This window comes from Leptodactylus fuscus, chromosome 9, assembly GCF_031893055.1.
Source record: "Leptodactylus fuscus isolate aLepFus1 chromosome 9, aLepFus1.hap2, whole genome shotgun sequence".
NCBI classification, from domain to species: domain Eukaryota; kingdom Metazoa; phylum Chordata; class Amphibia; order Anura; family Leptodactylidae; genus Leptodactylus; species Leptodactylus fuscus.
Genome location: NC_134273.1, coordinates 86,957,362 through 86,979,359, shown reverse-complemented (window position 1 = coordinate 86,979,359; position 21,998 = coordinate 86,957,362). Strand labels below are relative to the sequence as shown.

Here is a 21,998-nt window from a genome sequence, read left to right as displayed (position 1 = left end):
GTCAATAGGGCTCATGGCCAAGGTTAATAATGAGCAGTGAGATAGAAAACCGACACAGCGTCTGTGATGGCTTACAGCAGCCAACTATGGAGATGTCATGTAGTCACAGGGTCACCTGGGTCCTATATACATGCATAGTCCCTGCGCTCTCCACCAACGATGATTCTCCTGCAGAGTCTACTGTGGTGCTCTCTATATACAGTCTATGTGATCCCCCTCCCTCTCCTGCAGACTAGGATTCTCTCTATATACAGTCTATATGATTCCTCCTCCCTCTCCTGCAAACTATGATTCTCTCCATATACAGTCTATGTGATCCCCCCTCCCTCTCCTGCAGACTACTATGATTCTCTCCATATACAGTCTATGTGATCCCCCCTCCCTCTCCTGCAGACTACTATGATTCTCTCCATATACAGTCTATGTGATTCCTCCTCCCTCTCCTGCAGACTATAATTCTCTCTATATACAGTCTATGTGATCCCCCCTCCCTCTTCTGCAGAGTCTACTGTGGTGCTCTCCATATACAGTCTATGTGATCCCCCCTCCTCCTGAAGACCACTAGGGTTCTCTCCATATACAGTCTATGTGATCCCCCCTCCCTCTCCTGCAGACTATGATTCTCTCTATATACAGTCTGTGATCCCCCCTCCCTCTCCTGCAGACTATAATTTTCTCTATATACAGTCTGTGACCCCCCCTCCCTCTCCTGCAGACTACTATGATTCTCTCTATGTACAGTCTATGTGATCCCCCCTCCCTCTCCTGCAGACTGATTCTCTCTATATACAGTCTATGTGATCCCCCTCCCTCTCCTGCAGACTATGATTCTCTCTATATACAGTCTATGTGATCCCCCCTCCCTCTCCTGCAGACTGATTCTCTCTATATACAGTCTATGTGATCCCCCTCCCTCTCCTGCAGACTATGATTCTCTCTATATACAGTCTATGTGATCCCCCCTCCATCTCCTGCAGACTGATTCTCTCTATATACAGTCTATGTGATCCCCCTCCCTCTCCTGCAGACTATAATTCTCTCTATATACAGTCTATGTGATCCCCCCTCCCTCTTCTGCAGAGTCTACTGTGGTGCTCTCCATATACAGTCTATGTGATTCCTCCTCCCTCTCCTGCAGACTATAATTCTCTCTATATACAGTCTATGTGATCCCCCCTCCCTCTTCTGCAGAGTCTACTGTGGTGCTCTCCATATACAGTCTATGTGATCCCCCCTCCTCCTGAAGACCACTAGGGTTCTCTCCATATACAGTCTATGTGATCCCCCCTCCCTCTCCTGCAGACTATGATTCTCTCTATATACAGTCTGTGATCCCCCCTCCCTCTCCTGCAGACTATAATTTTCTCTATATACAGTCTGTGACCCCCCCTCCCTCTCCTGCAGACTACTATGATTCTCTCTATGTACAGTCTATGTGATCCCCCCTCCCTCTCCTGCAGACTGATTCTCTCTATATACAGTCTATGTGATCCCCCTCCCTCTCCTGCAGACTATGATTCTCTCTATATACAGTCTATGTGATCCCCCTCCCTCTCCTGCAGACTATGATTCTCTCTATATACAGTCTATGTGATCCCCCCTCCCTCTCCTGCAGACTATGATTCTCTCTATATACAGTCTGTGATCCCCCCTCCCTCTCCTGCAGACTGATTCTCTCTATATACAGTCTATGTGATCCCCCTCCCTCTCCTGCAGACTATGATTCTCTCTATATACAGTCTATGTGATCCCCCCTCCATCTCCTGCAGACTGATTCTCTCTATATACAGTCTATGTGATCCCCCTCCCTCTCCTGCAGACTATGATTCTCTCTATATACAGTCTATGTGACCCCCCCTCCCTCTCCTGCAGACTACTATGATTCTCTCTATATACAGTCTATGTGATCCCCCCTCCATCTCCTGCAGACTGATTCTCTCTATATACAGTCTATGTGATCCCCCTCCCTCTCCTGCAGACTATGATTCGCTCTATAACAATATGTGATTCCCCCTCCCTCCCCCTGCAGAATCTGCTGTGTTGCTCTCCTCATACACAGCCTGTGTAATTCACCTTCCCCACCCCTATAGAATACAGTACACACTTTCCTCCCTGCACTACAGTGTGACATCAGATCTGGGTCAGAAGTAGAAAGACAATCCGCTATGTGAAGGGGCTGCACAGACTCTACGGCAGCAGAATGTTAGGAGTTATTTAATGAAGACTATTTCAGAATTTGCCTCATTTTGCATCCGGGTGACAAATATAGAAGTAGTTTATGGTTGGAGTAACACAGAAATAAGTTTGTAGAGTTGTCAGGACATTACCTCTATATGTACCTCTATACGTGTCAGCAGAACCTCGGCTGCTGTCAGTAGTGCTCTCTCTATGGAGCAGACAGAACAGTTGGCCATAAAACAGCCTCATGTCTGCGGCCCCGGAACATGAATATCCTGACGCCTTGTCAGCCTGTGAGCGCACATCTCTGGCTTGCACACAGTAACATATTCCTGTAATTGCCTTCCTTTACAGGTTAGCCAAAGGTGAGCAGTTCTTGCGCTGGTGACACAATATTCGGATAATTCCCCTGCCAGCTCAGCCAGTCCCCAAACCGGTTTCACTTGAGCTTAGTATACAGGGTGTGGGGACTGAGATCTCTGTATATACAGCTGCATGGTCCGGGGGTTCATGGGATTGGCGGACAGCGGCTGCTACCAGAGGACAACTCCATGGCCAGGCTCTTGTGTGTGCACCGGGGCCCTTAATGCAAACTCGCCAGGAGCCACAGACGGATATACTGCTTATACTAGAGACAGGGAGCAGGGACAATGGGGCAGTTACCCATAGCAACCCAATGCACCTGGGGCAATGTCTGAATTTACCCTTTGCACCGGTCAATTTCCCCCAGTGGTGGATAGAGCACATGACAAGTGAGACGTAAGAAAAAATGCATAAAACTCTGAACAGACTTTTGTTTTCTGCTGACCCATATAGCAAAAACACAGCAAATATGAGCAGCAAACATGCACCATGCATTACACACCTTCCTAGGCTTGAGTGTCAGTCTTCACTGCAATACTGTCATTATATTCATGATGTTCAGTCCATCCCTGCATTGCACAGAATGACCGGACATAAAGCATACAATACATGTGTGACCGCTCTGGGAACGCCGTGCTGCATCAGTGATCTATGAGGCCCCCTGGAATAATCCTTTAAGTACTATTCACAGACAGCAGCCATTACAGTGTTACATCAGTGCAGCGTCTCGCCGGGCTCCTCAGCGTCTTCTCCCTGGTGTTGGGTTAAGGCCGGGCCGTCTGTTTGCTTTCTCTTAAGATATTTGCTTTGAGGCTCTGCCAAGGTGAAAAAACTTGAGGTCCTCATAAAGTATCTGCAACAATGGCCGTCATCCGGTTACTAGAGTGATGAGGCGGCAGCCGGCCCGGCCCCGAGCCCAGAGGCCACCTCAGAGGTACAAGGGCTCTCCATATAGTGTATACAGTGTATGGCGGGGTCTGGTGAACACAGGCGGATGATCCCTTTAAGTGCCCCTGGCCTGTCATGCTGTATAATATAAATACACAAACTGGAATAGTTAAAGGGATAATAGTTAAAGGGATATTCCCACATCAGTGTTCGCACCGATCATGAGAATAAAGGGGTGCACAGCTGGTCTAAGTGCTGCGATCTCTTGCAAATCTGCACCCCAGCGGTGAAGGGAAGTGTAGTCGGCCCCGTTCATTTGGATAGGACTAGTTGTAGTTCCCCTGCACAGAAGGTGGCCTGGTCAGATCATAGTGATGGCATGTCCTAAACAATATGCCAAGGTCATGATCAGAGAACATGTCTTTAAGGTCCACCCCCCCCCCCTCTCTCTCTCTCTCAAAACAGCACCACACCTGTCCACAGGCTATGAGTGGTACTGTAGCTCGGTCTCACTCACTTCAATGGAGGAAAGCTGCAATACCAGGCACAACCTCTGGCCAGGGGTGGCAAAATTTTAGAATGCAGCCATGTTTCTCTAGTCCTGAACATCCCTTTAAGACGCCTCAACTCATCAGCCACAGACATGATTTAGTATGGCCACCTTAAGGCTAGGGCTATGCAGTATCTTTGTTTTCGCCCTGTGATTCCCTCACCCATGTAATGGAGTCATACTGCGACCCCGAAATCGACCTCTAGTCGCAAAAATTCCTGCAGTGTAAGCAGAAGTCGCAGAACCCTTGGGGGGCGCAATACATGGGTGCAGAGCCAAAGCCGCTGTGTATCCCCAGCCTAATCCTGAGCCTGTCCCTAGTTTGGGGAGTTACCGTACACCCCTTAATGCAATACAGGTCTATTTCTGTTTCACGCCAGATTACCAGGACATTAGGGCAGAGTTCCCCTTTAAATCCCAGGGCTCCATTACTGCCTCTATCATTCATTAGCACGTTATTAAATCCTCCCCCGTCCTGCAGGATCTGTTCTCTATCTCCGGAGTAAATGCTTTTAATAATTTTCATCATCCGATGCAGAACGTGCGGCGCTCGCCGGCGCAGTTTGCAGCCTCTCCAGCCGCGCTCCGTCCTCCGGGGATCGCCTGTTCATTAGAAAGCTGCTGAATAAATCAACAAATCTCAAGTGGAAAGTATCGCCCGCCCCGGCCGTGGGATTTAACCTGAATTAAGAGCCGTCACTCGGCCGCGGAGCCGCTCCCCCACCCCCCCGTCATCCTTGATCCCTTCATCTGATCTGGGGTGTCAGATTGAGTTGGCGCCGCAGAGACGCACGTCTCCGGAAACTTGAGCGCAGGGGATATTGTTATAAGGCTGAAGTTCTGCAAAATGAGGCCGAAAAAGCCAGGAGGGCATCGGCCCGAGCGATCGGAATACAGACGGGTGGGGTAAAGGAACGGCGGCCGCGTTACCAAGGACTTGTCTGTCACTGACTAATGACGTGTGATGTTCCAGGTAGGACGGATGGTCTTACTATGGGCCATGAGGCTGTGCTGCTGATACTGACCACTAGGGGCGCTGTATTAGGAATGGCTTTCAATCTGCACTTAAAGGTGAACTCCATGTCATGCTTGAATTCCTTAAGAAACAGCGCCATCCCTATTTATAGGCTGTGTCTGGTATTGCAACTTCATTGAAGTGACTGTGCTGATAATGTATCATCCGTCAGTACAATCTGATACAGACGCTCGGCCCTGTGACCGGGTGGAGACATCGCTCGCTCGAGATCTTATCACAGCTCTGAAGCTGCAGAAACTAAAAACTTCCCCAGCGCTTCCTGCAATAATATCTGTAACCCAGTTACATAAGCGGCCGAGTGTGCGGCGGGGAGCGGGCGAGGGAGATGAGCACATTCTGCAGCGATGGCTACCCAGGACTGATAATACACAGGGAGGGGGGGGGTTACAATACACTCCATGATGGCCACAACCCCTGGATGCGAGTACGGTGGCCACCAGGCTGAGAGTTGTAGTTCCCAACAGCTAGAGCCGGGAAGGCCGATGACCCCTTTGGCCCTCCAGTTGGTGTATAACTACAAGTCCCAGCATGCCTCTCTCTTCTGCTGTTCTTGGAACGCCCACAGACGTGAATGGAGCATGCTGGGAGTTGTAGTTTTGTGACAGTGGCCTGATGTGTTGGCTTATAGTGATATTTCGGCGCCCGCCCTTCTTACCCCATGGCCGCAGGTCCAGTCTCCCCCATGAACTTTGCTCTGCAGGAAGGAGCTGCTGACACAGATTAAGCAGAGCCGAGTTAGCGGTCGCAGCCGATTAGGGGAACAACAACTGGTTATCTGGAGCTGCAGACACATGACCAACCCCGGCGCGGGCGAAATGTACAAGAACCCCGAGGAAAAGAAGAAGGGACTGACCGATGACATCACCACGAGGTCACATGACCAAGGGGTCACTCCAGGACAAGACCAGGGGCCGGCGAGAAGCTGCTCAGTGTGAATAAAGGAAGCAATTCCCTAAATCCCAGCAGCGGGCCGTGTCACCGGCCTCACAGGGCTCCGGAGGACAAGGCTCACTTTCTATTGAGAACTGGAGTACAAAAATGTGCTGAATGGTAAAGAAGGGCGAGCGCAGCCTCCTCCATGACAATAGTGTCACGCTGTATCACCCACCAGCCTCTCGCTCTGCACTGGAGATGTGGACAATGGGGACTTCTATACAGATGGAACGGCTGCGGCTGTAGGGGGCGTCGTAGAGCGAAATGCTTCACGGCTCATCATGTGGATGAAGAATTTCATTGAGAATAATCCTGTGCATGTTAGAAGCGGTCTAACGCGATGTCACATGACCATAGTATGACCTTAATATGAATGTTACACCCGTGACCCCCTCCCCCATGGTGAACTATCAACTATGGCTAAAGACGCAGCAACGCAAGGGGATAGACGGAGCACCCACACTCCTGCATCCGGCCCTGGTGCACTTACATATCAATAGAAAGACTATGATCTCTGCATTATTGCACCAGTTTGGTGCAAAAGCCTACAATACCTTTATGGCCCCTACACGGCCTGGTGATCGGTGCAGGAAGCATTCACCCTTTAATGCCTGGAGTGGTACCTTACATAACCTCAGCTTGGCCTCTTCCCTGCAGAATGCCGAGGAGCCGGGATCTTCACCTGTACGATGAGGTTTCTTGTTCACGTCCCTGATGCACCATTGCCAAGGAGATGTAAATCTCTCTCATCGCTCAGAACTTCACGACTGACTGACTGGGGCACTTCAGAAAATTCTTAAAAATGAAGACTAGGGTAAGGGGCGCTGGAAACTTGTGCAATACAAGAATTGCAATGCAGAGGGAAAGTTCAGATGTGCGGTGATGCAACGTGTCTGAAACGTGCAAGTGTAAAACTAAATTTCATGTGAGGACAGGCCGGGGGTGAGAGGTCAATGCACTGAGAAGCCAGGCCGTGATGCGCCCTGTTATGTGGATGCCTTCAGGTTGTGCACTCTGCTATTCCAGGGTTACATCTTATGGCCATCGATGTGTGATATGAAGGACCTATCCTAAGGATGGACATGGAAGACAACCCCTGTAACGCAGCAATGTTTCTGCTGTCCTGCGGAAGGCGCTGGCTGTGACTCTACAGACAAGTGGCTGCACCTCTCATACACCCCCTGCACCATAATAAGCTGCTTACTTTAGGGGTAGGGTCCTCAGATAGGAGGCAGAATGGAGACCCCTCCAGCAAAGATTCTTGAAAGCTGAAATCCAAGTAAAAAAAAAAAAACCAAAACACGCTACAACCATCTCCTGGTCATAAAAGGTGCAGAACATTACTCGTTGCACTCGGCAGATCTTGGTCTCGGGTTATGTGAGCAGCTTCAATCACTCCTGAGACCGTTCAGCCAAAAATATCCGAGATTTAGGACTTCACCTCCTGAGCCGACACATTGCAGCAGAAAGACAAATCATCATTATAGTCCTGCCTGGGTCTTAAAGGGCCAGGACCTCACACAACATCCAGATGAGATCACTTCAGTTGGATTGCCAGGTGATCTGTTGGCCTCTGTCCTGGTGCATTATTTGCACCAATAGGTTACATGTGCATGGTCATATGGATGTTCCTAGTGTAAAGGGATCGCCCCCTTGTGTCCAAGCAAGTATTGCAGGCAGAGGGGGCGACCTGTACAGAGGGGAGGGCTGGCAGAGACTGGTCCTTATAGACTGTGCTGCCAAACAGCTACTTATGTAAGTAAAGCACTGTGCACAGACTTGCATGCTCGGCTGACAGACGCTTATCCTGAATACATTCTAGTGCCAGGTGATATTTGCCCCCACAATGTGCACCCCGTATATACACATTACTAAGCTGAGCAGCCCTGGGCATGCACACAAGCCATAATAACACCCGTCACCAGTCTCTAGCCTACTTGTTGATGGTTTCCCCTTACCTACCAGCCCATCTTTTGGGTCTTTCCACAATTTGCAGCCCCTGCCCCAGAATATCAGCAGTGGCCAAGGCGCAGGGCGGTGTCAGATTCATCATGGTGCTAAGTCCAGGCTTACTGACAGCTTGGTAGAAAGGATCAGTTTCCTAATGAAAATGTCATTATCCCGGCTGGAGACATCCTGATCGCTTTCTGTTTTAATTACAGGAGGACGAGGTTTATAGTGGAGGAGGGGGCACGAGGCTGAGAAAGTGACGGACGGACAGCAGCCAAATGCGGGGTCCCCGACCAGCGGGGAAATAGGGAATGGCATCAAAATTAGGAGCTGCGGGCGATCAGCTGACATGGGGTATTATGGAAGCCAATATCTGCATTGCTAAATCGAGGAGGGGCCCCCAGCAAGAGACCCCCCCCATCCACAAAGGACGTCCCAATAGAGATTTCCTTAAAAAACCTCATCTCCTCCTTTTTATGGTTTCTTACACAATAACAGCCATAAGACCATCACTATAGCTCCTCTAAAAGTAGTCACCCAGCTTTCTAGACTCCTGAAAGGCCAACTCCATATACCTGAGCCCTAAACTCCTTATAATAGACATCAGTTCTCTTATATAGCCCATAAAATAACAGTTCTGGACTTGCTTTTCTGTATTCTGCCGTTCCTCTGTTATTCCTCCTGGAAATGATTATTTTTCTAAGGAGGAGACAAGAGAGCACCAAGGGCAGCAAGGAGGAGACAAGAGCGCGGCGAGGGCAGTAAGGAGCAGAGAAGAGCGTGGCGAGGGCGGTAAGGAGGAGAGAAGAGCACGGCGAGGGCAGTAAGGAGGAGAGGAGAGCACGGCGAGGGCAGTAAGGAGGAGAGAAGAGCACGGCGAGGGCAGTAAGGAGGAGACGAGAGTGCGGCGAGGGCAGTAAGGAGCAGAGAAGAGCGTGGCGAGGGCGGTAAGGAGGAGACGAGAGCGCGGCGAGGGCAGTAAGGAGGAGACGAGAGCGCGGCGAGGGCAGTAAGGAGGAGACGAGAGCGCGGCGAGGGCAGTAAGGAGGAGAGAAGAGCGCGGCGAGGGCAGTAAGGAGGAGAGGAGAGCACGGCGAGGGCAGTAAGGAGGAGAGGAGAGCACGGCGAGGGCAGTAAGGAGGAGAGAAGAGCGTGGCGAGGGCGGTAAGGAGGAGAGAAGAGCGCGGCGAGGGCAGTAAGGAGGAGACGAGAGCGCGGCGAGGGCAGTAAGGAGCAGAGAAGAGCGTGGCGAGGGCGGTAAGGAGGAGACGAGAGCGCGGCGAGGGCAGTAAGGAGGAGACGAGAGCGCGGCGAGGGCAGTAAAGAGGAGACGAGAGCGCGGCGAGGGCAGTAAGGAGGAGAGAAGAGCACGGCGAGGGCAGTAAGGAGGAGAGGAGAGCACGGCGAGGGCAGTAAGGAGGAGAGGAGAGCACGGCGAGGGCAGTAAGGAGGAGAGAAGAGCGTGGCGAGGGCGGTAAGGAGGAGACGAGAGCGCGGCGAGGGCAGTAAGGAGGAGACGAGAGCGCGGCGAGGGCAGTAAGGAGGAGAGAAGAGCGCGGCGAGGGCAGTAAGGAGCAGAGAAGAGCGCGGCGAGGGCAGTAAGGAGGAGACGAGAGCGCGGCGAGGGCAGTAAGGAGCAGAGAAGAGCGTGGCGAGGGCGGTAAGGAGGAGACGAGAGCGCGGCGAGGGCAGTAAGGAGGAGAGAAGAGCGTGGCGAGGGCGGTAAGGAGGAGAGAAGAGCACGGCGAGGGCAGTAAGGAGGAGACGAGAGCGCGGCGAGGGCAGTAAGGAGGAGAGAAGAGCACGGCGAGGGCAGTAAGGAGGAGACGAGAGCGCGGCGAGGGCAGTAAGGAGGAGACGAGAGCGCGGCGAGGGCAGTAAGGAGCAGAGAAGAGCGTGGCGAGGGCGGTAAGGAGGAGAGAAGAGCACGGCGAGGGCAGTAAGGAGGAGACGAGAGCGCGGCGAGGGCAGTAAGGAGGAGAGAAGAGCACGGCGAGGGCAGTAAGGAGGAGACGAGAGCGCGGCGAGGGCAGTAAGGAGGAGACGAGAGCGCGGCGAGGGCAGTAAGGAGCAGAGAAGAGCGTGGCGAGGGCGGTAAGGAGGAGACGAGAGCGCGGCGAGGGCAGTAAGGAGGAGAGAAGAGCACGGCGAGGGCAGTAAGGAGGAGAGAAGAGCACGGCGAGGGCAGTAAGGAGCAGAGAAGAGCGTGGCGAGGGCAGTAAGGAGCAGAGAAGAGCGTGGCGAGGGCGGTAAGGAGGAGACGAGAGCGCGGCGAGGGCAGTAAGGAGGAGAGAAGAGCGCGGCGAGGGCAGTAAGGAGCAGAGAAGAGCGTGGCGAGGGCAGTAAGGAGGAGACGAGAGCGCGGCGAGGGCAGTAAGGAGGAGAGGAGAGCACAGCGAGGGCAGTAAGGAGCAGAGAAGAGCGTGGCGAGGGCAGTAAGGAGGAGACGAGAGCGCGGCGAGGGCAGTAAGGAGGAGAGAAGAGCGCGGCGAGGGCAGTAAGGAGCAGAGAAGAGCGTGGCGAGGGCAGTAAGGAGGAGACGAGAGCGCGGCGAGGGCAGTAAGGAGGAGAGGAGAGCACAGCGAGGGCAGTAAGGAGGAGAGGAGAGCACGGCGAGGGCAGTAAGGAGGAGAGGAGAGCGCGGCGAGGGCAGTAAGGAGGAGAGGAGAGCACAGCGAGGGCAGTAAGGAGGAGAGGAGAGCACAGCGAGGGCAGTAAGGAGGAGAGGAGAGCACGGCGCGGGCAGTAAGGAGGAGACGAGAGCACGGCGAGGGCAGTAAGGAGGAGAGAAGAGCGTGGCGAGGGCAGTAAGGAGGAGAGGAGAGCACGGCGAGGGCAGTAAGGAGGAGAGGAGAGCACAGCGAGGGCAGTAAGGAGGAGAGGAGAGCACAGCGAGGGCAGTAAGGAGGAGAGGAGAGCACAGCGAGGGCAGTAAGGAGGAGAGGAGAGCGCGGTGAGGGCAGTAAGGAGGAGAGGAGAGCACGGCGAGGGCAGTAAGGAGGAGAGAAGAGCGCGGTGAGGGCAGTAAGGAGGAGAGGAGAGCACGGCGAGGGCAGTAAGGAGGAGAGGAGAGCACAGCGAGGGCAGTAAGGAGGAGAGGAGAGCACAACGAGGGCAGTAAGGAGGAGAGGAGAGCGCGGCGAGGCCAGTAAGGAGGAGACGAGAGCGTGGCGAGGGCAGTAAGGAGGAGACGAGAGCGTGGCGAGGGCAGTAAGGAGGAGAGGAGAGCACGGCGAGGGCAGTAAGGAGGAGAGCACGGCGAGGGCAGTAAGGAGCAGAGAAGAGGACGGAGATCTGTAGAAGGAGCTGCAGACAGGAGATAGAACATCAGGAGCGCTGAACACCCCATAGGAAGGGCTGAAGGAGGAGACAGAGCAGAGAACATGTCCGACCAGTCTGTATCACACAACATGGACAAAGCAGAGAATAACCCGCTACAGGGGTGAGGAGGAATATTCGTGCACCTCGTCCCATCTATGGGCAGGAAGCCGGATCATATCCACCGCTGCTAAAGGAACTGGGCAGGGCTCGGGGAACATTCCTGGCATCTGACAAAGCAGGAACTCCGCTGCTACTGTAACAGATGCCCAGCTGATATCAGACGGTCGCAGGCACAAGTCTCCCCCCCTTCCCCCTCCGTCATTGTCTTCTGTCAAGCTCTCCAATGTTTCAAACCATTTCTTAAGGAGATATGCTTCTGGGAAAGCTGGGTGACAGCCTATATGACTTCTATCACCCAGCTTTCTTTCACTCCTGAATGGTTGTCAGGCCTAGATATCCAATAGTTCACCCACTAGTAAGGCTTACTGTCCAGAGTCATCTAGGAAAGCTGGGTCACCACCATTGTGGCCGCCATTACAGCTCACACTCTGCTTTCTATGACTCCTGAATGGTCACCCTGCCTAGTCAACCAGTACAGAACAACTAGGAACATTCACTAAGAGACTGGGAAAGTTGGGTGGCAACTAATATGACTGCTAATCCGGCTAATATTCAGCTCTCTATGACTCCTGAGTGGCAACTTCATTTTATTACAGCTGCACAGAACAACTAGAAATGAATACTAGTTATCAGAGCCCAGGAAAGCTGGGTGATAACTAACCTGACTGCTATGACAGCTTGCACTAGGCTTTTTCTGACTCCAGAATGGCCAGCTAACCAGTAATATCTCCTTCTCCAATAATACAGCACAACTATGAACACGTACAGTATTATTTGCAGTTGTCCAAGAAAGTTGGGTGACCACCAGTCTAGACACCGCTGCAGCACTATCTAGCTTTCCTAGAGCCCAGAACGGCGGTGACACACTAGGTAGACTATGGTGAGCTAGGAAAGTTAAACAACGACCAATACAGTCAACTTTACAGCTCTTATTACAGAAGCCATCCAGCTTTTCTAGACTCCAGAATGCAAAGTGATGAACTGGATAGGTTGTCCTTTTGGTGTACTAGAAAAGCTGGGTGGCCAAGAACTGTCCGGGTATCAGTCCCAATATTAGCGGTCGTCCAGCGAGGGATGGACAGAGGACGAGTCAAAGAATAGAAATCGTTGCTGTTTTTTCTTATAATAAAAAAATAAAAATGAAAAATTAAATTAAATAAGTTAAAATTGAAAAAAAATAAAAATGAAAAAATGTAATTAAAAAAAAATATATAAAATAAAATAAATAAAACCCACCCAAGCAGCGACAAGGGACAGAAACAAATAGGGTCACAGTACATAAAATTAAGATCCTCAAAAGACATAAACCCCCCATGACCTGCACCAGTATGAGCGCGGCGTGCGCCCCCTCGCCCTGCCCTGCACCCACCTTAGACAGCTGCCTCCTCAGGCTGAACCGCTGGACCATCTTGAAACCCTTCAGTCCCTTCTTCACACAAAGAAGAATCGGAGGGTGTGGTGAGCACCGGCGACTAAATCAGCATGGTCCGGGTGACAGGGTGCAGGAACGTCGGGGTGAGGGGAGCGGCCCCCCCCAGATCAGGAGCTCAGGACGGAGCACAAGGCAGGGAACGTCTCAGCCTGAAGTTCATGGCACCTTATTGTTCGTGTACTCCGCTGCCAGGGAGAGGGTGAGGAGGGAGGGGCGCCGGCTGCAAGCTACATTTCCTGTGAGTCAGCTGTGAGAGGGTCCGAGACAGATGGACCCTGAAGACAATCCCCCTGATACACTATCCCCCTCCTCCTCCCCCTGCATCCACCTGACCCCGCCATTATCTTCATTAGCTGCAAAAAAATTAGGAAAGAAAATGTATTGACATTGGAGGGGTTCACTTATTTATAGCAGCCTGGGGCACCGACTCCAGACCCTCCCTCCTACCTCACAGCCAGTGCAGCCCCATAATACACCCGGGGACCCCACACCTCACTGCCGCAGCCTGTCATCCAGCTATGGGGGGGAGGGGGGGAATCTGCTGCTTCCCCAACTCGGAGCAGAGTCAGGGGAGTCAATATTAGGGAGTGACTGTAAAGCCGTCTCCAATAGTGAATGAGTCTGCCCTGCTGATGTGGGGTAACCGGGCGCAGGTCGGGTGCGATTTAGGATTTGCAAAGTCCTCTTTAGGATACAAAAGCTGCAGACAAGTCACAAGACAAAGTTGTGCGACTTACGGTCAGGTGACTTTTTTGGGATTCAGCTGTAACCTCCACTGAGGGCCATGGGGTTCAGAAAAGACGCCTGCGACCAAAATCTGACAGGTTCGGGTTTTCTGTGACTGTCACAATTCACAGGGCAGACTGAAGACTGGTGAGGGTTACACGGTGACAAAGTCGCATAGAAGTGCCCGACATGTTCCACACCAGTCACAGACGCGTGCAACTTCCAAAAAAAGTTGCCTGCGACTGGAATTTCTGCGACTGTCACATTGAAGTCCTATGACATCACAATATGACATCATAGCGATACCCTCTTAAGTCTGTGTCGCTGTGCAGCCGTAGATTTCTTGCCAAGGTGCGGGTGAGCAGCAAATGACTGGAGAAGAAGCTTGCAATGTAAAATCCAAAAAGTGAGGATCATCTCCGGTAATCGTGCGGCTACATTCGCCATCAGTGCCGATGATGTCACAACGTAACCGCACGAGCTTCGTGCTGGCCAACCAGAGTAGCCACTGGGCAGAGTCAGATCTGACAGTCTGCCCAGTCAGCATTAAGGACAGAAACCGAGAGCGACTGGCGCACAAGACAGAGAAAAAAATCCTCCATGCGTTACGGACACGCGCCATTTTTTCTTGTGTCCATGACATAAGGAGGGAGGAATCCAATAAGCTGCAATATTTTACTACATGGCGGATTGCGCTGATAAATTTGGCGCCGTATTAAATAACGCACTGACTGTGAAGGGTCGCTCTTATGGCGACCACATTGTGAATTTCCAACGTGAAAAATCAGAAAATCAATAGGAAACGTCTGGGCGCGCTCGCTCTTATCAGCTCGGGGGAGGGAAGGTTAAGTGCTACTACGTGGGACCGGTCGGTGCGGGGAGCGGCGTCACTACATAAAGCTCATTGTTCTGCCGGTGCCCGGGGACTCGGCGGAGATTCCTATAGAGAAATCTCATTAACCCTTAATGGGCTGCAGTTTATGCCGATGGGATCAGATATTCTGGATTATCAGACAGTCGCGAACAAGGACGTTCTACAGCGCCAATGCCAGATAGAAACACGGACCGGTGGGGTCGGTAAAGATTCCTGATGTGCTGGGGGTGACAAGTGCAATCTCCAAGGGGAGGGGCAAAAAATAAAATCAATTAACCCCCTGACACCTGACATCATCAGAGCAGTCTACAAAGACGACCTTATAGATTGCCCTGCTGTGGACGCGGCGCGGAGACGTCTCCGACCACCACACTCTCGTAGCGCTGCGGTTGTCAGATCGGATTCCTTGCAGGTTGTGTTTTGTGGTGAGGCGGCCGATCCCGGATGACTGATCATTACGACGCACTGACACATCTGGAGCCGGGGGGGGGGACGTGTCGGGACACATGGATTAAGGAAATCGAGGAATTGTTCACACCATACACAAAAATTATATATATATGTGCGGAGATGAAACGTCTCACAGCTGAGGATTTGTTACAGTTGTATCCAGCGCAAACAATCCTTTGTTCAGTCTGTTTTGTAGTCGGGGACCCAAACCCAACTTTGTTTGTGCAGCGATGCCAAGGAGACCCCATTATAGTCATTGGGGCCCCGGGATCTGCTGTACAACCCTTTATTGTGGTCTTACACCAGAGCAGAAAAATGTAACAGTCTATGCTAATGTGAACGCGCCCCAAGGGTCCTTGGGCAGGAATTAGGTGCCGAAATAGAGGCAGAAATCAGCTCAAAAATCCACCCGAAACCGAACTCAATTCATTTCAATGGGAGTCAGACGCTGAACCTTCCGGCTCGCAGACAAATAAGGGTCGGGCTCGATCTTCAGGTAATCTCATTGAAGTGGATTTGGGGGGGGCACACCGCCTGAGGGCTGAGGATTGTGAAGTGGAATTTGGACAAGTGGAAAAATCAACTTCAAATTCCTGAAAATGTGAACGCACTCCAAGCGCCGCACCAGCACAAATCTCGTTTGTTACAATGTATCTGTGCCAGTAACATGCATCAGTGTCTGTACACATTGGCGCATGGGTTTCTGTTCGGGGTAGGGGGGTGTCCTGAACAAAAACCTAATCCACATAAAGAAAGTGGTTACCTTAGGAAAGCGGCGGACCCCATAGGATTTAATAGGGTCCATGTGGTTCCCGCACGAAAAATGCAGAGAGAAAAGTGCTGCTTGCAGGGAACAGAATGGCCCAAAGGCAGATGTGAACTGGGCCTGAAGTCTAGGATGACTGACTGGATACAACTGTAACAAACCCTCAGCTGTGAGACGTGCAGAGAATTTATTTCTTCTCTATTCACTGACAGCAAGCAGAGGTCAGAAAGGTGACAAAATAGATTCATAGAAATTGAAAGTGACTGACGCAAATTTGTGAAAATGAAAGTGGCGGTGCCCGGACAACATCTGACGGACCCCATTACAGTCAGTGGGCTCTGGTCTGTGTCATGGATCGGATTTTCTAGCGCAACACAACCACAATCACTTGCAGGCGGCGCAACACTGCAATCTAACGTGTCAATGACTCTCCATTACTGTTGGAGACCGATCAGACGTATTCCAGACAGCGCCACACCTGTCCACAGGTTGTAAGTGGTATTACAGCTTTGCCCAGTCTACTATAATGGAGCCGCCATATTTCTCTGGGACCCCTGATGGGTCATGCACTGGTTTTTCAAGGACACCGGCCCCTCAGACACCCGGGCAGGCGGCAGTGAATAGCCAGGATTCTTGGCATGTCTTGGGTATTAAGAGACGCCGCCACTTTAATCAGCCGGGATAACGGGTATTAAATGATTTGGCTTCATTTTCCTCCCCGAGACGACATCTGGAACAGATTAAGGTTTTGGGCAGATCAGGTCATTATCCCCCCGCCCGGCAGCATCTGGGTATACCCCACTGCCCGCTGACCCACTGCAACCCCAGGGCAGGCTCGCTCCAGGACTGAACCGGTTAACCTTCGCACCCCAGTAAATTTACACCAATTATAATGGAAACTACCTATCTGAACGTTAATTGCGGTTTCTGTGCCAACCGCGACCTGACGAATCGCTTGTAAATCGTCTGGGGTTTCAGCGAAACACAAACATTTGGATTAGGATGGAGTAGTATGACACTTCTGTGGGCACGGAACGCACAGCAGCGGGCGCACCGCCAGGCGCCGCCTCCTGTAACCAGAGGTCCCCCAGGCTGGAGAGTTATTGGATGGTGATGATGTCGCTGCAGCTCGGGTGAGGGTTGGAGTATGGGCTGATCCTGCTCAGTAATACGAGTCCCCTGCTACATTAACCCATCGGCGCCCTGCCAGGTGATGCGTTACAATCCCGGGGGAGCCCATCATATCGGATACTATCACAGACCTGGTTTTCGGTACCGGCAATTTCCAAAACCACTAATATTAAGCCGGTCACAGGCTGAGCAATTTTCCTCAACTTCTCCAGTTACATCCAAAGCTGCATACACAATTCCTGCCATCTGCTCAGAGATAGAACAGGGGGCAGCTCGGCTTAGCAGTTGGCAGAAGAACTTTGCAATTTCACTGCAGATCAGAATGCAGCTCTAGGTGTGGTTGGAGTATAAGACATGAGCCTGCACTGCACTGCATGAAAAGCCTTGTTCCGACTACACATAGCTTCTGCAGTCACTTCCAAACCTGCATGCAAATCTTCTCCAATCACAGCTAAAGCTCCACCAACAATCCTGCTTCCTCATCTCCCTGCTGCCTCAGAGCTATAACAAAGTGCAGCAATTATTGTAATGAAGGGGCCACGATGCCCCTGTGCACCCGCAGGCTACCTGCAGAACAATTTGACTCAACTTGTATTCCAGTTACATCCAAAGCTGCATTCACAATCCTGCTTCCTCTTATCTTCCTGCTGCTTCAGTGTCTGCTCAGAGCTACAACAGGATAGAGATCAGCTAAGCGGTTTGTACAAGACCATTGCAATTACATTACAGATATGAACGCAGCTCTGGGTGTGATTGGAGGATGAGACCTATTCTATCACTTATTGATCATGTGGGTCTGCCTACCTGGATACTAGGATTCTTATCATTAATTGGACGCTGCACAAGACCCCCCCCCCCCCCCCCGGGCACCTGGGGTGCATAACACACCCAGTTTAGGATACCTGCTGAGCAATTTCCATCTCCAGTCACATACAAAGCTGCATTCACAATTCAGTTGCCACATGTCTCTGCCGAGAGCTACGGGCAGAGTAAGGTCAGCCAAGCCATTGGTAAAGAGAAAATAAAACAAAACCTTTACAGGTCTCGATGCAGCTCTAGCTGTGACTGTAGTACAAGTCATGACTCTTAAGATATGTCATGCCTTCTTGATCACGTGGGTTCACCTGTAGATACTTATAAGATGCCCCCCCATCCCCCGGACTCCAGTAGTCTCAGAGGTCAGAGCAGATCTCTAGGAATAACTGCTGCGCTGGCTCCACCTAGTGGTCAGACTGTGGCATGACACTGACATATGGAGAGGTTACCTCCGAATCTTGCCCTAAAGTAACACCGTATATATCAATCAGCTTACCCTAAGCCCAATGTGGCGCAACTTGTCCCGGCGTCACACCCTGCCGGCGTTACCACAGTAACAGGTCGCCGAGTGCCCAGACTGGGTGACGTATCCTAAAGTGAAGTAACTTCTACAGAGAGGGGCGGGGGCCGCCCAGGTACTTTTGGACATAATGACCAGATAATCGGGTGACGGGTGTAATCTAACAGGACAACAGAACATCCTGCACCGGCCATGTGCGGCCCGGAGCGGGCAGTGCCAGGCACCGAGCGGCCCTGAACCTTGTACACACTTGTCTAAGAAGCCTTTATCAGATCTCTATTAACCCCTAACTGTCCACAATCACCCGAGCCGGGTCAGGACTGGGTGGGGGAAGGGTCGGGAGGTCGAGGTTGGATTATAGAAAAAGAAAAGTGAAAGGAAACATTGCACATAGAATATACACTGCCCCCGCAGGATGGAGGCCGCTGGCGTTATCTGATGTCCTTGGCATGGTATCTCAGAATACTGTCACTTAGAGGATCGGGGACGTCACCAGGTCTTAAAGGGAAACCGGACCCGAAAGTGTATACAAGGTGGAACATAGAGGAGGATGTATACTGTATATAAAAGCTAAAGGGGCAGCAATTGCATCATTGCCACCACTAGGGGTAGACAGCTGGATACTTGATGCCATCTATTGACCTGAAAAGGACTGATCCCCCCCCTAGTGGTGGCAACTGGAGGCTGTTGTAAAGCAATATAAATTTAATGGACACCTGGAGTCAAAAAGTTGCCGGCTGCAATCTGCAATCCCAGACCGCCCTGATGTGCAGCTTACAACCCGCTCCTGGTTATGGAGACAGTCAGCTAGGTGAAGGAGTTGTACAGACTCTACAGCAAACTGAATATTTAGAAAATTGCTTAAATTTTGCATTTAGGAAACGAATAATAAAGAAATATCAAATCCAAATGGTGGCCATAGCCTTTAAACAGCCCCTTTAAGAACAAGGACACTGTTAATGAGGCGCAAGAGCAAAGAATAGGAGAAGACAAAGGACAGCGAGGAAAACAAGCAAGAGGATCCTTGACCAAAGCAGAGCGAACAGAAGGGGCAGAACTGGAAATATTAAGATGAGGAAGATATGGATGGAGACAATCGCAAGAATCATTAAAGGTGTCGTCCATGACGAGATAAACCTGGTTGCTTTCTTCTAAAAGCCACAGCGCCACACCTGTCCACAGGCCGCATACAGTACTGCAGCTTTGCCCTGTTCACTTCTGGACAAGTGTGGGGCTGTTTTTGGAAGAAAGCAGTCATTTTTGTTTTGTAATCCAGGACAAGCCCTTTAAGACGTCACTGAACAGCAGAACCATCTCATGAGACCTGACAGTACATACTGAGGGTGCAATAATCCAAGGCCTCCTACCTTTTCGGCTGACCCCTCTCCAGACAGGTAGGAGGCGCTGGACATCTCCAGAGCCGCAGAAGCAGTGTGGGCATCCGTGGTGGAGGAGGAGCGTGGGCGCCCAGGATGGGAGAGGACGGCCATGATATCCTGAGCAGACCGCCGGCCAATCTGCGGACTCCCCCTGGTCTTGGTTTTGCGGTTCTGCTGCAGGCTGCTTCCCCTCTTCACTTTTGGAGGGACTCGGATCTGTTGCAGGACACGATTCAGGGCCGTGGGCTGAGCGCTTCCATCAGACTCTTGTGCCTGATCCGGATCCAGTTCCGGCTCGGGCTGGGCTTGCTGCACATCATGGGGGGAGACGGAGGAGCGGCGTCTCTGATGCTGAAACAAGTGCTTCAGGCCCTGGCCGATCACATTGATGTTGTCGAAGTGCGAGCCCTTGGGGGCTTTCTGATCCCCGTCCACCAGCCTCCTGCATTCGTTACCCCCGGGGTCAGTGTCATCGCAGAGGCTGTCGCTGCCAGGGGTCTCCATCAGAAAACATCAACCATGCCCCCTCCCCCTAGATCTTCAGTGCGCAGATCACTGCTCAAGCAACGGCCTCCAAAGGACTTATTTTAACTTGAAGTGGATCGAGTAGGCCGGCGAAACGCGTGGCGATGGGCGTAGGGAAGTCATAAGAGTCGAGCAGGAGGTGAACGCTCCTCGGTGCTCCTATAGCCTTAAAATCTGCAAGAAGAAGAAGAAGATCATATGTGAGGAAGGCAAAAGTAACATATACAGGTGTGAACTCAAGAGTCCCAGGTATAAAGGAGGAGGGGGAGGAGTCCCTGGTAGAGTACACAGATCCCCCGACCCATGTCCTCCATATTCCCTGTATTCCTGCCAGTATCAGGGCCGTTACTCACATGTGGTCACTGACCGCGGCTGAACATCCAGCGTCACTCCCACCAACTCTTTCCTTCCATCTGAGGACACGCGCCCACGTCCGCAGCCTTCATTGGGTTGTCAGGTGAGCTGTGTGAATAAGAACCATCAGCTGATTATCAGAGTAAATAAACCTCACTTGTCCACATGACAACACTTCCTGTCATTCCCACCTCCTCATAGGAATCCAGTTACCCATGGTTCTTCTCACAAGCCTGTACAGAAGCGATTAGGTTGTGCCCATTGATGTGGATGGAGTTTTGGATACACACGATGTCCCTGTGATAAGGCTGCACTGTCAGAACACAGGGCAGGAAGTGTTGTCATGGGGGCACGGCTAAGAAGGTGTACATTATATAAAGGAAAACTGAGCCAGCGTTGCTTTACCTGCACGCTCTTATAAAGGATTAGTCAGATACGAGTAAATATTGAGGCAGCGATAGCGCAGAGGCGGCGCACCGGATTCCAAGGGCACTTGGTTGTGTTATATGGAGCTAATAACACCGGACAGATCTAGCACACTCCCCCGGGCCACACGCACATGCATATTTTATGTTATATTTATACCCTTTTATTATGTGCGGATCATTTCGGCTGTGGTTAACCCTAAACTGTCCAGTATCTGGTGAAGAAACTCCTAGACAGTGGACAGAGCAGGACGGACGGGGAGGGGGCTCTGACCTCGCCACCTTTGCAGCAGCAGGAATAACTCGCTTTACGACGTGTCTGCACAGTTTTGCCTCCTCCACCTTTCCACAGACCGAACACTTCATAGAGTTGGCGGCCAAAAGCTTGTTCATCTAAGAGCCATCCCGCCAAACTCCCCCACACACACGCATGCTTGGCCGAGCCGTACACGGGTAATGAGCCTGCCGACCCTTCAGACCTCTCTGGCTGGGGTTCCCCCATACACATGATAGAATCAGCCAGCGGGATCTAATGCACATGGCCGCTTATATCACCGCAGCTGTGGTAGAACAACTACAACTCCCAGCATGGCCAAGCAGCAGAGGTGTAGTGTGGAAACAGCTAGAGACACTGCTGAAGAGACCTCAGCACAGAATAAATGGGGAGGGGGCTGTAGCCAATACATTGTATACGTGTAGTCTATACAGTATACATTGTGGCAGAGCTGCAGCTGATACAGTATATACCGTACATGTACAATGTATACAGGATGCACTGTATAAACTGTACATATATAAGGTGTTGTACCTGATACAACATATACTGTATACACGGTGAGGGGGCTGTACCTGATACATTGTACATATATGGTATATAGCTGCACCTGATATACTGTATACAGTGTATACGTGTAGTATATATTGTATACTGTGGGAGGAGGGGTCTGCACCTCCACCTTACAAACACCCCCCTCCCTGCATATCTGTAATATATACTGTACGTAACCCTCCCCCATGTAATCCCAGCTGATGGTGTTGGCCTCTGTACACACTGAGCTCCATCATGTAATAACTGCAGGTTTATAAGACAGAGCGCGGATGTTCGCTCTTCCAGGAACCTAAACCGGCCAATACCTCCCATATTCTGTGTCCTCCCACAACTTTGCTAGAACTGCTCATCCTGACCCACTCGTTCCATGAATGCAATGCAAGAACTACAGCAAAGACTGACACCAAGGCGCGGTGTGACCAACGATCGCAG

At 51.5% G+C, this 21,998-nt stretch overlaps 1 protein-coding gene across 2 annotated transcripts in view; it reads right to left on the bottom strand.

The window, feature by feature from the left end:
- TMCC1 (transmembrane and coiled-coil domain family 1) overlaps nucleotides 1–21,998 on the bottom strand; it is a 59,146-nt gene that overhangs the window by 24,379 nt on the left and 12,769 nt on the right. The window contains exons 3-4 of one of the 2 annotated variants that reach the window (XM_075286650.1): nucleotides 20,312–20,420; nucleotides 19,422–20,132 (exon numbers count right to left, since the gene is read on the bottom strand). In XM_075286650.1, coding sequence (XP_075142751.1) covers nucleotides 19,422–19,937 — 516 coding nt within the window. In that variant the 5' untranslated portion in view covers nucleotides 19,938–20,132; nucleotides 20,312–20,420. Of the gene's footprint in view, nucleotides 1–12,708; nucleotides 13,031–19,421; nucleotides 20,133–20,311; nucleotides 20,421–21,998 lie in introns of those variants that run through there. The other variant, XM_075286653.1, reaches the window with a different exon arrangement.